The sequence below is a fragment of the Phaseolus vulgaris genome, chromosome 3 (assembly GCF_051622355.1).
Source record: "Phaseolus vulgaris cultivar YP4 chromosome 3, ASM5162235v1, whole genome shotgun sequence".
NCBI lineage: Eukaryota > Viridiplantae > Streptophyta > Magnoliopsida > Fabales > Fabaceae > Phaseolus > Phaseolus vulgaris.
In genome coordinates this window covers 11,952,232-11,966,392 of record NC_143500.1, presented here as the reverse complement: position 1 = coordinate 11,966,392, position 14,161 = coordinate 11,952,232, and the positions used below count along the sequence as shown (strand labels likewise).

General features: G+C 31.3%; 1 protein-coding gene across 1 annotated transcript; it reads right to left on the bottom strand.

Annotated features, from left to right (window-relative positions):
• Positions 1-247: 247 nt before the first annotated feature.
• Positions 248-2,039, bottom strand: LOC150028684 (uncharacterized). The gene is made up of 6 exons (XM_090300053.1): positions 1,791-2,039; positions 1,509-1,712; positions 1,335-1,427; positions 1,123-1,229; positions 690-1,047; positions 248-292 (listed from the first exon to the last, which is right to left on the bottom strand). The coding sequence occupies exons 1-6, from the start codon at positions 1,890-1,892 to the stop codon at positions 248-250; spliced, it is 909 nt and encodes a 302-aa protein (XP_090156179.1). The 5' UTR covers positions 1,893-2,039.
• Between the last annotated feature and the right edge of the window lie 12,122 nt (positions 2,040-14,161).

The window sequence follows — 14,161 nt, the reverse complement described above, 5'->3', positions numbered from 1 at the left end:
TTTTTTATTTTAGAAGAATTACTCATACAAAAGTTCAGGATAACAAGAATAAATATTGAATGATAATGTGTATTGAAATAGAAGTGACTCAACAAGAAATCTCACATATTTCAATAGATGTGTTCCAACTACATAATCAAAAAAATTGTCTTTGAGTATAATGATAACGATCACGTCTTCAAAGTTAAAACTACAAACTTAGTTAAAAAAACATAGTCTATTGTTTCTTTACTACATATTAATAAGTTCATTCTTCTTCAAGATTGTCTTCGTAGTCTTCATTGCCTTCAAGCTGCAAAACATACATAAATATATACTAATTAAAATCTAATTCAAACAAAATAATTATAACTACCAAAATATAATTGTATAAATAATCAATAACATGTCTTAATCAAATCCATTCAACTTTGATCTAACACTAGACAATTGCATGTATGTGTTTACAATACAAAATCAAGAGTACCACATATTCCAATCCATATCACTAAACTTATTAACATGATTGAAATTCCAATATGATTATGTATGTGTTTATATCTCCATGATCCAAGCAAAAAACAAACGAAACTTAAGGACAAAATAATAACTTCTAAATGTACTCCTCCAACATTACAAATCAAAGCAATTTCATGTGTAACTTGAAAACATTTCTCGAAGTCCAGTAAACAATTTTCAATTATATATACCTTCTCATAATGAAGATCATGGGTGGATGCAGATGAATGTAGCCTCACTCCACTACTTTCTTTAGTTAAAACACGTGTCATCATATTATTTATTTCATCCTCTTCTAAATCTCGATTTTGTTGTTTTACCACAAATTTTACCATTTCCTCTAGAGCTTCAATTTTCTTCGTCATGTCACTCACTTCATTTGCATGTTCATTTTTTATAGCAGCAATTTCTTCCTTTTTTTTAAATGTTGATGGTGTCATAGTCTTTCCATAACACCGTACTCTCCTAAGTTTCTCTTTCCCAAATATTGATTGAAATGCTTGTTCCGCAGATTCACTTGAGCTTTCAATAGAACCTTGAAACTTAGTATAATAAAAGAGAATAAATTTTAATTATTAAAAAGAATATATTTATATGTACTTCATAAATATTTGAAAACTTACAATGATATTATATATTTCTTCATCCATTTCTTTTTCTCTTCGGCCTTCTCGACGTTGACGAGTTGTAATAAACATTTCAGCTTGGGTAACTTTTTCTCCTACCTTTTTCTTGGCGCACAACAACAATTACATAATAAAAAACAATAAGAAAAAAGTAATAGGATATTTTTGTATTGGATTTAAAATATTGAAACATAATTAGAAGTATCTTACTAATTCAACATGAATTCTAACAAAATTGGTTGGTCCCATGCGATGAATGTACTTTTGTTGTGCCCTATTTGCAACATTTTGCTCACTAATTCTCTATATTGTAATAAGATAAAAATAAAAATGAATTTAGATAATAATGCAATTTTAAAGTAATAAGACATTAAATTATCTAGCCTTCATAGTGCTAGTGTTCCAATATTTCAACAATGGTTTGAAATGATCTTCAGAAATGAATAATGGACGATGCTTGAGTCGATCCTTCAATGTGGAGTACTTTAAAAAGTGTATTTTCTTGATAAAACTCTTGTAGCGTCTCCATGCATCATTTATGCCAGTAAATATCGCTTTCTCTCCTTTATCACTAATAATGAACTTTTCCTATAAAAAAAAGCATTAGAATGATTGTATTTTCATGAATATTTGATCATTAAATGAATATAAATTTATTTTTCATACCATAACATCTGTCCATATACAAGTCTTGTTATCTTTATCATTGAGCAAAGATTTGAAATTTGTGTAAATCAATGGACAAAAGGTAGAATTCCTAGCTATCATGCCAAGGAAATAATTTATGTCAGTTACAATCTTGTCAGTGGGACCAATTGGTTCTCCATCAATGTCTAAGATAACTTATGGACGCTCTTGAGTATATCTTCCATGTATCGCTAAACATTGAGTTGGTCCTCGCATTTTTTTCTTACTTGTTCCTATTTTAACATTGAACTTATTAAATAAAATATAAAAAGAAGACAAATATGAAAACAATATGTTGTCCATTTGTAATAATAAAACATTTACCTTCCATCATATTCACTTCAACATCTTCATCTTGGTATGTATTTTCTTCTCCAACATATTGTTCTTCATCCTCACTTCCATTTTGAACATTTTCTTCTTCATCTTCACGGTTTCCATTTTCTCTAAGAAATGATTTATTGACATTGATGGACATAATTTTGTTTGTGTCTTACTAGGAGCATCTTGTTGTTTTGTCATTTATTCAACATCTTCAATCACTACTCATTCCTTAGATTTTGAGTTATCATCCATCATTCTTGTCTTTTTTCTAAGTTGACCTTTTACCATTGAACTATCAACTTCAGCTTGTACTGATTTCATAGACAATTGTCTTTTCTTAGAATTCTCCTCTTGTGAGACTCCTTTTTTTTTTGAGTTGTTCAATGGCCTTAGAATTACTAAGTTGAGTCAATGCTCTTTCAAGTGCTTGTAGCCTGTCCTTTGACTTATCACTTGCAATTGTTGCCTTTTTCATGAACTTACTATTTGGTTCTTGGAGTTGTCTATGTTTGATGCTCTTCGATGTCAATTCTTCCAATCGGAGTTTGTTTTGACTACGAATTTTATGTTGAACCGTACTTGCAACTGCAACATGTTGTTTTGTTGAATTCCTGTTGTCCAAATTTGTTTTGTCACTTACCTTGAGATTAGGCAAGTTCACTTGTCTTTGAGCAGCAATAGTAGGTGCAATGGTACATTCTTTGCTTGTTATTTTTTCATGTTTGATTTACATTTTCCTTGGCAATTCTTTGCTTGATTTTACTTGAGGAAGTTCAAAATTTGAAGCACTCATTTGAATCTTGTCTTGAGCTTTCATTTGTCGTTTTAAGTTTGCTTCCATATTCATTACCTAAAAAAAATAATTTGATATGCCACCATGGAAGTTAAACAAAACACATAATTAGTCATCTTATTAACATGTTAACACATAATTAGAATTTCATATCAGATGTACAATAGTAGACAATAGTATGTATGAAACAAGAAAATATAAATTTTGCATTTCAAACTTGTACTAACTAAAACGAAAACACCTTGTCTTCAGTATGGTCAATCTCCTCTGGTTTCAAACTTTGATCCAACTGTTGGTTTATCTATGCATGCATATTTACAATTGAATATGTAAGTGGAGGTAGATATAGAATATAACAAGAAATTTAAATATGTAAGAGAAGGTGGTATTTACAAAGTAAAGTTTAGTTTTTCAATGCATATTTTAAAGTGTTGAACAGTCCTCCACCTACTCCATGTAGTCAAACAAAGTGTCATCAAAATCAAGATCATCAGAATAATTTTTCTCCAAATGTGTACAAGGTTTCTCAGCTATAGTGACAAGCATACCTTCCCTAACCCAATTGACTTCGTCATCATTATCAGAAGTATTTAGTTGTGATTGGTCACCCATATTAAATAAGTCTCTTGGAACTTTCTTCAAAACATAGTGTCTATTTATGTCAAAGGATCTTGAACATAAAAACATTGGTGAACTTGAGAAGCTAACACAAAGGGGTCATTTTGGTAACATTTTTTTGTTAAAGTAGACACATGTAAGTCCATATTTGTCTTCACCGCCCTTAAACCAATCACACTTAAACATCACAAATTTGAAATGACCATAATAATCTAACTCAATTATGTCTTTGATTGTCCCATAATAAGTGACAAGTTCTATCCTAGGATTTTCATCCTTAGAACTTGCATAACTTGGAGTCAATGAAACCAAAGTTACACTAGAATTTTGAGTTTTCTGTGTTGCATGATATGAATATTATAATTATTCAACAATCTAAACTCTTCCTTTTTGAATAAGTTGGGGCATAGGAAATCCTAATGGGCTATTCAACACCTTAGACTTTCTTCCACAACCTCATAAAAGTTCAAATTCTTCATCCTAATATTTTCTTACGACATCTCTATTTTTTTCTGTGCATTTTCTCCTTTATGTTATCATAGCAAACTCCTTTATGGCCGTTGAAGGGAGTTAATTTTTAATTGGAAAAATTTATGCACAAGGGCTGCAGCATTTTTGCATCAATTATGCAACAAAATGCATAAAAAACCTTGATTAGCTGCAAAACCATTTTGACATGCTAAGATAGATGGTACTTGTAGAAAATAAAAAGGCATGCAGCATTTCCTTCCCTTCCCCACATTCCATTCTTCCATACAAATAAAAATTGCTAAGTTTGGCTTCAACATAGCTTTTCTCTCTTTACCAAGGTACATAAGACTATTATGCATACCCAAAAACTAGTTTTGCACTATAAAATATGCAACTAGAATTCATCAAATCTGCACCATAAATTATGCAGCTAGTAATCTGTAACTCTGCACCACTAAAACAGTAGTTCAATATCGACATCTGCAATTGTTTTTGTTATTTATTGTTCTAAACGTATTTCATTATCAGATAGACTCGATATCCAGGAGAAACAAGAAATAATCCTTAGGCAGATGAAGGTCTCCCATATGCAAGAAGCAGACACCTACAAAGGGTTGGATCCCTCGTTCCTTTATGTTTTTGTTCCTGATCTACCTAAAAGGTATTGTAGTGTATACCTAAAAGGGGCAAAAAAATCCTAGTGGGCTATTCAAACAAGTTGTGCCGCAGCAGGAACAACACCACCTGTTAGTCCCGCACATGCTTAGGAGAATACGGGGTGCACCAATGACTTACGACATCTCTTTAAAAGTTCAAATTATTTCATAGAGTTTGACTGGTCTGAGATTGCATAGAGTTTGGTTGGTCTTCTATGCACACCATAAATCATACATCATACACAAAACAGTTACAACACAAAAAGATACTTAAGTAATACCCAAATTAATACACAAAACAATAGTCAGAGAAACTACACCGCTACTAGCTAGCAGATGATCAACAAGAAAAAGAGAGACTTTGCTCCCTGCACAGACAACTAAAATTATTGTAGCAGTCCTAATATTCAAATATGCCTAGTACAACAGATAAAAAATCAGAATTGGCACCCATCCTCCCTTCCAAAGATAGACCATGTGCTTAGAATTTGTTGACCAAATTGAGAGCTTGGGAAACAAAGAACCCTGCACCGTGTGTGGTACCTAAAAAACCAGAAAACAAAACTAATTGCAGCACCAAAACAGTGGTGTTCCTAACAGAAACTAAGTACATAAAGCAACCTATTATCACTAAGGTTCATGATACAACTTAAGAGCATGATTGACACTAGCAATTCCACCCCAGACACTAGCAATTCCATCCCACTACCGCACTCTGTACAACCATGGTCTTTTTACCCCATCATTGTCAGGATCAATAGTAAACATCTTCCCACCATTGCCCCCCCTAAAACAAAAAGCGAGTCAAAGAAATCACTAACCTTTAGGGTTTCACTGCAAACAAAGAACCCTCTACCTCCTCACCACGAAGAACTTTGTTTGCCCCCAATGGTCATCGATTTCACTGTCCAACTCGCACCAAATTGCAATGCTCACCTGCGTAGTAGTGTGTTCATCAAGAGTTCATCGATTCAAATATACATGGAGAACATGCGATACTTACAAGCTAGGGTTTCCAACTCACACCACCCAAGTTCAGAATTTGGGTTAGGAAGAAGAAAGCGCACGAGAAAATTTTCCGCAGAAGAAGGCGAGAGGATGGCGCACGCGAAATTTTTTTGCATAAGTGACGAACGTGCGCGGGAAGGAGAGTGTTTTGTGTGATCAGTTTTACGAAAGGGAAAAAGACAAATATTTCCCGCATATTATATTTAATTTAAATTTTTCTTAAATCTAAAAAGCTACACATTATTTCAATTTTTTAACTGTGTGTTAAAGTGTGAACGGGTAAAAAACCGTGGCTTCTTATAATTTTTAAGCCACATTTATAAAAGTGTGGCCTTTGCTATGTTTAGGCACCAGTTTTATACCACTGGTCTATTTTGGTGTTGCCTAAACTAAAAAATGTTGTAGTGTTAGCATATAATCTATATTTTTTACTTACAGATGAAGGTTATTTTGACCAACGCTAACTATAACTTACAGCAAATAAGGTCAAAGTATACTCAGAGAAGGGTATAGACGGCGATTGGGGACAAAAATACCATCTATAGTGGTATTTATTTTAGTTCAAATTATTTTATACATTTCCTCTTCTTAATTAACTTGTTCATTAAAAACTCAGTCAGATACAGATTCAGACAAAATACACATTCTTTCAAACAATGAAATTATATATATTGATCAATCAATTACAAACACCAATATATATTCCTCTATCTAATTGCTATACATTAGAATCATGGTATCCTAGAGTTATAAAAATTAATGAAGTATGTGGCACAAGCATTTCTTACATAGTTCATTGCTTCCGAATGTAGTGGTTGACCATCCGTAAAATACTGCATTACAAAATAAGTTCAAATTAGTGTTAAGGTACATATACTTTTATTATAAAGAATAATTTAAATATTATTGCATGCTTTCAATCTCGTTGAATGCCTACCCTTATAATGGTAGTCATCCATTGCATAACGTAGTAACCACACTCATTGTCTCCCTATCGTTTATTACACTACAATTTAATATAAATTAAAAGTTAATATTGATATTTTGACAAACAATGAAAAGAGGAAGACAAAAAATTACAAATCTTTAGATTCAACCATGTCAGTTTTTGATAATTTACACTAGTTCAACCTCTGAGTATGCTATATCCACGTCATGTCCTGATTAATAGAAAAAACCTTGTCAGTAGACCTTTAAGTATTATACACATATAAGTTCATAAAGTAATTACACTTCAACTATTTGCTTGAGATGTATGTTTGGCTTCTAGTGCAGTGAACATAACCATGTTGAACCTTGTGATGTTCAATGTTTTGAAGAATCCAAATCCTTTGAAGGATGTTGAAGCCTCTTCTTTGCTTGATGTTGATGTGCTTGTTTAAGCTTTGTTCTGGGGTAGTTTATATGTTGTAATCCACCCTTGTATTAAATCTCAAGCAATTAACATCTCAATCTTTATAAAAGTAAAATGTTTTTCAAACTAAGTTGAAACAACCGATTGTTTTTTCGAAACAACCGATTGTTTATACTTAGGTGTTTTGAGAAAGATTGAAAACTTTTTTTAAATAGTTGAAACTGTTAAGTACCAAAACAACTGATTGATTCGAGGAAACAACCGATTGTTTGTTTTGGGACCATAATAGAAAAACTGTTTTCTTTGACTGAGCTTTAAATGTTTGAACTGTATACGCTCCAGTTATTAAATGCTTTGACCAATCTTTTAATGCAATTTAAGAGTTTGTTAAGATTTGATAACAAACTATATCTTTGAATATATTCAGAAAAACAAATTTAAGAATTAAGAATCTTTGACAAAGTTTTTCTAAGAGAGTTTTCAAAGTGCTGAGATTGCTTAAGAGTTTTGTGATTGATCAAGGTGCTGAAATAGGATTCTACTTGTATTGATTTCAGATATTCATCTGTAACAAGTGTAATTTGTTGAACAATTCGTTTCTGTGTTTGCTGAGATTGGTTGTGTGTTCTTGAGGTATTCAAGATCAGCAATCTTAGTGTTGGCCAAGGAAAGTGTGTTTCTTGAGGTGTTTCAAGGTCATTCTCTTGGTTGTGGTGTAAGTGATCAAGTGGTGATTGCTTAGTGGATATCCTCAGGGTTTCTGAGAAGACTGGATGTAGCTCTAGTTTGGAGTGAACCAATATAAACAACTGTGTACAATATCTCTATCTCTAACTCTTTAAATTCAGTTTTGATATTTTGAAACTGGTATAAACAACCGATTATTTCGCTAAAACAACCGATTGTTTTTCCAGCTTTGTGCTTTTGCTGTTTTGATTTGAAAAACTGAATCCTTAATCAAGGTTCTTTTGAAGAATTTTCATTCTAAGCTTAAAAGTTTACTAAAATCATTCTTAAACAATTCACCCCCCTTCTCGTTTAAGGCCATATATTCTAACAAACCACTCATCAATGTTATCAATTACAGATAGCACAAGTAACTGTCAGTGATCACTGCATCATTCATTAAAACAATTATTAAATATTTAAAATATGAAACACTAATACTTGACGACTCATAATTGAACTTACTTATTAATATAAAGGGAAAAATATATTTGTAAAATATAAGTGTTTTGCCTCTGCAATCAAAGTGTTGGTGATGTATGTCTGGGCTTCAATTTTCTTCGCTCTAGTTTGATTAATGAAATAGGGATCCAAGAATCCATAAACATTTTGATTCTCGTCACTAATAGAAACTCCAAACAAATAACTACAAGTATGCAGCCTGAGTTAATCCAAACTCGATCCATATATATGTTCTGTAATGGTCATCGAGGTGTTCATTAATGTGTGTATCTCACGTTTTTACTATAGGTATGAACATATCCCATAAGAGAAGATTCTATTTTATTCCAATTCAATAGTACATACACTTCAATCAACATTCATTATATTTCACGAAATTTCGGCAGCATTTCGCATTGGTCTTGAGGTGACACAAAATGAAAGTGGTGACACGAAATCTCTACAATCAAATATGCACCCGAAAAATAATACAAAAATGCTATGAACCAAAATCACGTAAAATATATGACGTCGATTACATGTTACATACTAATGAACTAAAAAAAAGTGATTGTTCTTACCAAACTGTACACTTGGACAATTCAAAACTCATAACAATTAGTGTCACTACAACCTCCTCTGCTTCTTAAAAATTGTTTTAAAAATCATTACAATTGGAGGAGGGGTAGACGAATACATGTATTAAATCTCTAATGGGAAACTAAGGGTCGAACACCCCCGGACTCAATACCAACACGTATCAAATAATTATACAAATACATGTAATTAAAAAAAATAAAAATAAAATATAATTATACATGCAATTCAATAAATAAACAATTTTAATTATACACGTAATTTAAAAAAATAAATTTTAAATTATAAAACTTACAACCATGGTTATTGATGACTTTTCTACGAAAAGTGCACCGCGTTGTCAGAAGTAATAATTTGTCCCTAATGATGGATATCAAACCCACAAGGAACAATTGAATAATCAAGTAAAAGATTCACTAAATATAAAAGAGTATAATAAAAGTTTGTTGAGATTTGTTATGATGGAAATGATTAATAAGAAAACAAGTCAAAGAGTTTGTTGCTTCAATTGGAAAAATAGGGATTGAAATTCATCTTTCTCACTCTTTTGTATTTTGATTAGCATGACAATATTGTATCCTGTGATTGATATTAATGTCCGTATAAAAATAATTTATATTGACTCTTCGCATATTTATAAAAACAACTTATCATTTAGATTTGACGTTGATAGTAATTAACATTTTAAATCTATTTCTAGCATTCAAATATGTTAAGCATTATCGTTTGGGTCAGAACCTTAGAAGTACTTTCCAGTCAAATCTAAGTTTCGAGATCATCGAAAACCAAGCATTACAAATAAAACAATAATACCAATCATCAATCAAGAACATAATATTATGTTTAGATATCATCTCAATATATAAGAGTTTGAACAAATTACTCTCAATTCCAAAAGGTAGAATTAGCCACACATGATGGTTGTTACAAACAGGGAGAGCAAGAAAAGAAGATTTTGGATGTTTCTTCTTGACGACTACCTCCTCTAGGGTCTTCTAACACCTTCTACCTACTAATTAGATTATAATTCACTCAATGGTGATTTCCTTTCAATCACTAATGTCTATGGTTGTGCCTCAAGCCTCCTATTTAACCTAGTTTGCTTAGGCTTAGGTAACTTCTCGCTTAGGCGTTAATTGACTTGCTTGGGCGAATTTCATGTAAAAAGGCCTAATGCTTCTAGAGAAATCTCGCTTGAGCGAGATTGAGCTCGTTTGAGCTCGCTTGAGCGAGATCCACTGGTGGTGTCTGGCTAGAGCGAGTTTGGGCGAGCTTTGGTGAGTGTTGGTGCATTCCAACTTTCCCTTTTTAGCTTTGTATATTCTTCTTTTGCACAATCATCTCCATTTTTCTCAAATTTGGGAATAAATCGTTCTTATTTAAATTAAAATCACAAAATGTGTAAAAAGGTATAATTTCATAAATTTGGGGTTATTTTATACTTATTTTAGCAATTAATACTCATAAGTACCTATATTTTAATATGAAATATTACTGAAATTTGACACTTATCAGTTATCAAACTCGCGAGTTAACTCGTCAACTTGTTTAAGTTGACGTTCCCACTTATTCTAGACAACTTAGACTCGATAGACTCCATGTAAACTCGGTGAACTCACTTAAACTTGAGTGTGCAACCGAGTTAGTGAGTTCAGATTAGGATTCGCGCGGTGGTTGAGTTTACTATGTTGTGGTTGTTCACTGCGTTCATGGTCGGTCACCTTGCCTCTATCCATGGTCGCTCGCCTTGTCTCTGTCCATGGTCGCTCCTCTCACCCCTTTCTGTGGTTGCTTTCATCCACTTCATGCTCACCTTCTTCTACGTTTTGGTCGTGTATTGGTCGTATTTTATTAATACTAATTAAATACCCTAATATTAATTATTATATTTATTAATATTAATTATACTATTAACTAAAAAATAATATTAATTATAGATCCTAAAATTATTTATAAATAATATTACTCTAATTATAAACTCTAATGTTAATTATTAAATTTTAATAATCTTAATTATATAACTAAAAATAATATTAATTATATACCTAAAATTGCTTATTAATTTTTTTACTCTAATAATTCTAAACTAACAATTCCAATTTAAAATACTCATGAAAAAATAATATATATTAATAATAAGTACAATTTTTTTTATAAAACATACAAATTAACTTACTCATGAAAAAAAATTAAAATCTCATAAAAAATACCAAAAAAATAAAAATATTTAACAATACAAATAAAAATTTCACCAACCTAGTGGTGGTGGGCAACAGCGGCGTGAAGGAGCAAGATGGAAGAGACCAAAATGTACTTTATACTTCATGGACAACAGAGAACCTAAAAACCAAACAAAAATGAGCAATGGAAGAATGGAGGAACAACATACAACCAATGCAATGGAGGAAGAACTTACAAAGAGCACGGGGAAGCGTGTAGGGAAGCAAAGTGCAAGGAAGAAAGGTCCAGAGAATACAAGAGCACGAGAGAGAACGAAAACGAAAGTGATGAAAGCGTAAGTATGGTGGGTTCCGATTAGGGTAAAATAAAAAGAACATAGAGGACGGTTATCATAAAATCGCAGTCTATGTGAGGCTCATAGAAGACAGTTTTTTATGGGAACCGCAGTCTATGTGTTCAGTCATGACCATAGACAACGATTTTACCATGAACTGTTGTCTATATATTCGTTTTAATTTAAAAAATGTCACTATGTTTCTGAACCAGTGTTGTAAGGTTGTCGTTGAACAACTTTTCTACACTAGTGATAAGGACATGTTCAAATCATTTATCAAGATCTTTTATGCACATGTTTAGCCATCATGTGAATGTTGTGGAGTTAAAAGCTTGATTTGGCGTGGAGCAAGCTAGACAGGTAAGAGAAGCTCTTATGATTTTGTTAGTGCCTTGAGGTAGAAAATCTAGACTACCTAGATGTTACTTGGTCATAGTAATATATGTTTAATGAATGAGTGTTATTTGATGAAAAATGTTTGAATTTATATTTTTTCAAAGTGTAGAGATATTATATATTATAGGTTTAGGGTTTAGGGTATTTTAATGTTGATTTTGATGTTGATAAAGTTCTTTAATGATGTTCAGTTGTATTATAAATTGTTTGAAGTTTAAACAATAGTGAAAATAGGTTATTTGAGTTGAATTTTGTTTGAACAAATGAGTTCAATGAGAGTACAAGTTAAATTTTGAACAATGTAGTATAAATTGAAATATTCATTTTGGGTGAGGGTTTGAAATTAAGTTGTTTCTTAAACTTATGATATGTTCGCTCAAGCAACAACTTTTCGCTCAGGCAAAAATATAAAAAAAAAACTTATGTTTGCTCTCAAGTCCATTTTTGCTCAAGTGAAAATGGTATTGGAACGAAACCCTTTTCTCAGCCACATTTTTGCTTCAGCGAAGAAATTTTCACTTAAGCTTACAAAAAGCTTTGATTTTCTTTGTTTGATTATTATGTAATTATTTTAGTTGATTTAATGGTTAATGTTTATTTATACTTGTAAATTGAATATTGATTTTAAATAGTTATATGATGAGTTCACTAAAAAAAATAATTAAATATAAACTAATTTTAGAGACAAAAAATAATTAGTTACTATATTGACTAACTTAGATATTATTTTAGAGACTAAAAAAATTATTGGTATCTAAAGTAGTTTCTATTATTAATAAATAGTTTCTATAGACACCAATAAATAGTTTCTATAGATACTAATTTAGATACCAGATATGAGATCCCACAAAACTTTGACCATGTTGATATTTCTTTCACGAACTTGTTCACATGAGTATCTATAATTCTAAAAGACTTCACTTCAAAAGATAGATTTTCTTTAACTTGCACTGAATCAAACTCTAGAATATGACTGAGAATAGGTACATATTTTCTATGTTGTATATACGTGAAAATGTTGTGAATGTTTGTCAAAGGAGGATGAAAAGCAAGTTCATATGCAACAGAACATATTCTCTTGAGAATTTGATAAGGTCCTATGATTTTTGGAGTCAACTTCTTAAATTTGACTGCTCTTCCTACACCAATGAATGGTGTAACTCTTAGAAAACATGTTCACCTGTAAAGAATTTTAAAAGCCTTCTTCTTTTATTTGCATAAGATTTTTGTCTACTCAAAAATGTTTTCAATCTTTCCTGAATCATCTTGACTTTCTCATTGGTTTGTTGTATTATTTCTGGTCCAATTAAAACACTCTGACCATCCTACATAAAGGTGTCTTGCATTTTCTCTCATACAATGCTTCAAAAGGGAGTTATCCCAATGCTTGCTTGGTAGCTATTATTATAATTGAACTCTATCAAAGATAGAATTTCATCCCAATAACCCAAATGATTCAACACACAAGTTCTGAGCAAATTCTCTAAGGAATGGATAGTTTTCTTTGACTCTCCATCAAGGATGGTATGTTGAACTGAGTCTGAGTTTAGTCATCAAAGCTTCTTAAAACGTTTGCTAGAATCTGGAGGTGAATCTGGGATCTCTATCTGATATTATGATGGGAGGCATATTGTGTAATATGACTATCTTGTTTATGTAAATTTGAACGAATTTCTACATAGAGATTCTTAAATCAATAGGTAAAACGTGTGTAGTCTTCGTCAACTAATTTAACATTTTGAGATATGTGGTAAGTGTATAACAATATCTAACTAAGTTAACATGACTCCATATCAATAATGTTCAATAAGAATTTTTAACAAGTTAAACAAGCTAATATGAAGTGGACTACATCCTTTTTCATGTCTAAAACATTATGAGATCTTAAGACATCTTGATCATATATAACATTTTAAAGATAAAATAGGAATATAATATATATATATATACTAGTTAAATTTCTATCACAATATACACTCCCTCGTCTTCTATGATAATATTTTTATGATTGTATACAAACCTTTCATGAAAAATTAAAATTCTAATAATTATTATTATTAAAAATTGCTGCGTGTTCGTATAATGATATAAACCATGAACTTTCCGAGATTGCGCTTTCCGCATAAATATCCATCCAACGGTCAGAATGCAACGAAGGACAAACTTGGAACCCAGGACAATACTAAGAAAGTTGCGTTACTTGATGTACCTTTTTTACATAAATATCACATATTTTATCCATTAAGATGAATACTATTTTTCTAAATTAGATGTATATTTATTAGAAAAAGTGATTATGTTAAAGTCAAAAATATCTACAGTATGCTAGAAATATAAAATTAATTTCCACAGCAAGAATTTTCCCACATATAAAACTTCTACATAATTTTTTATATTCTAAGAGAAAAGAAGTATGAAGTAAAAAACCTTCTAAAAAATTCAGGTTCAAAA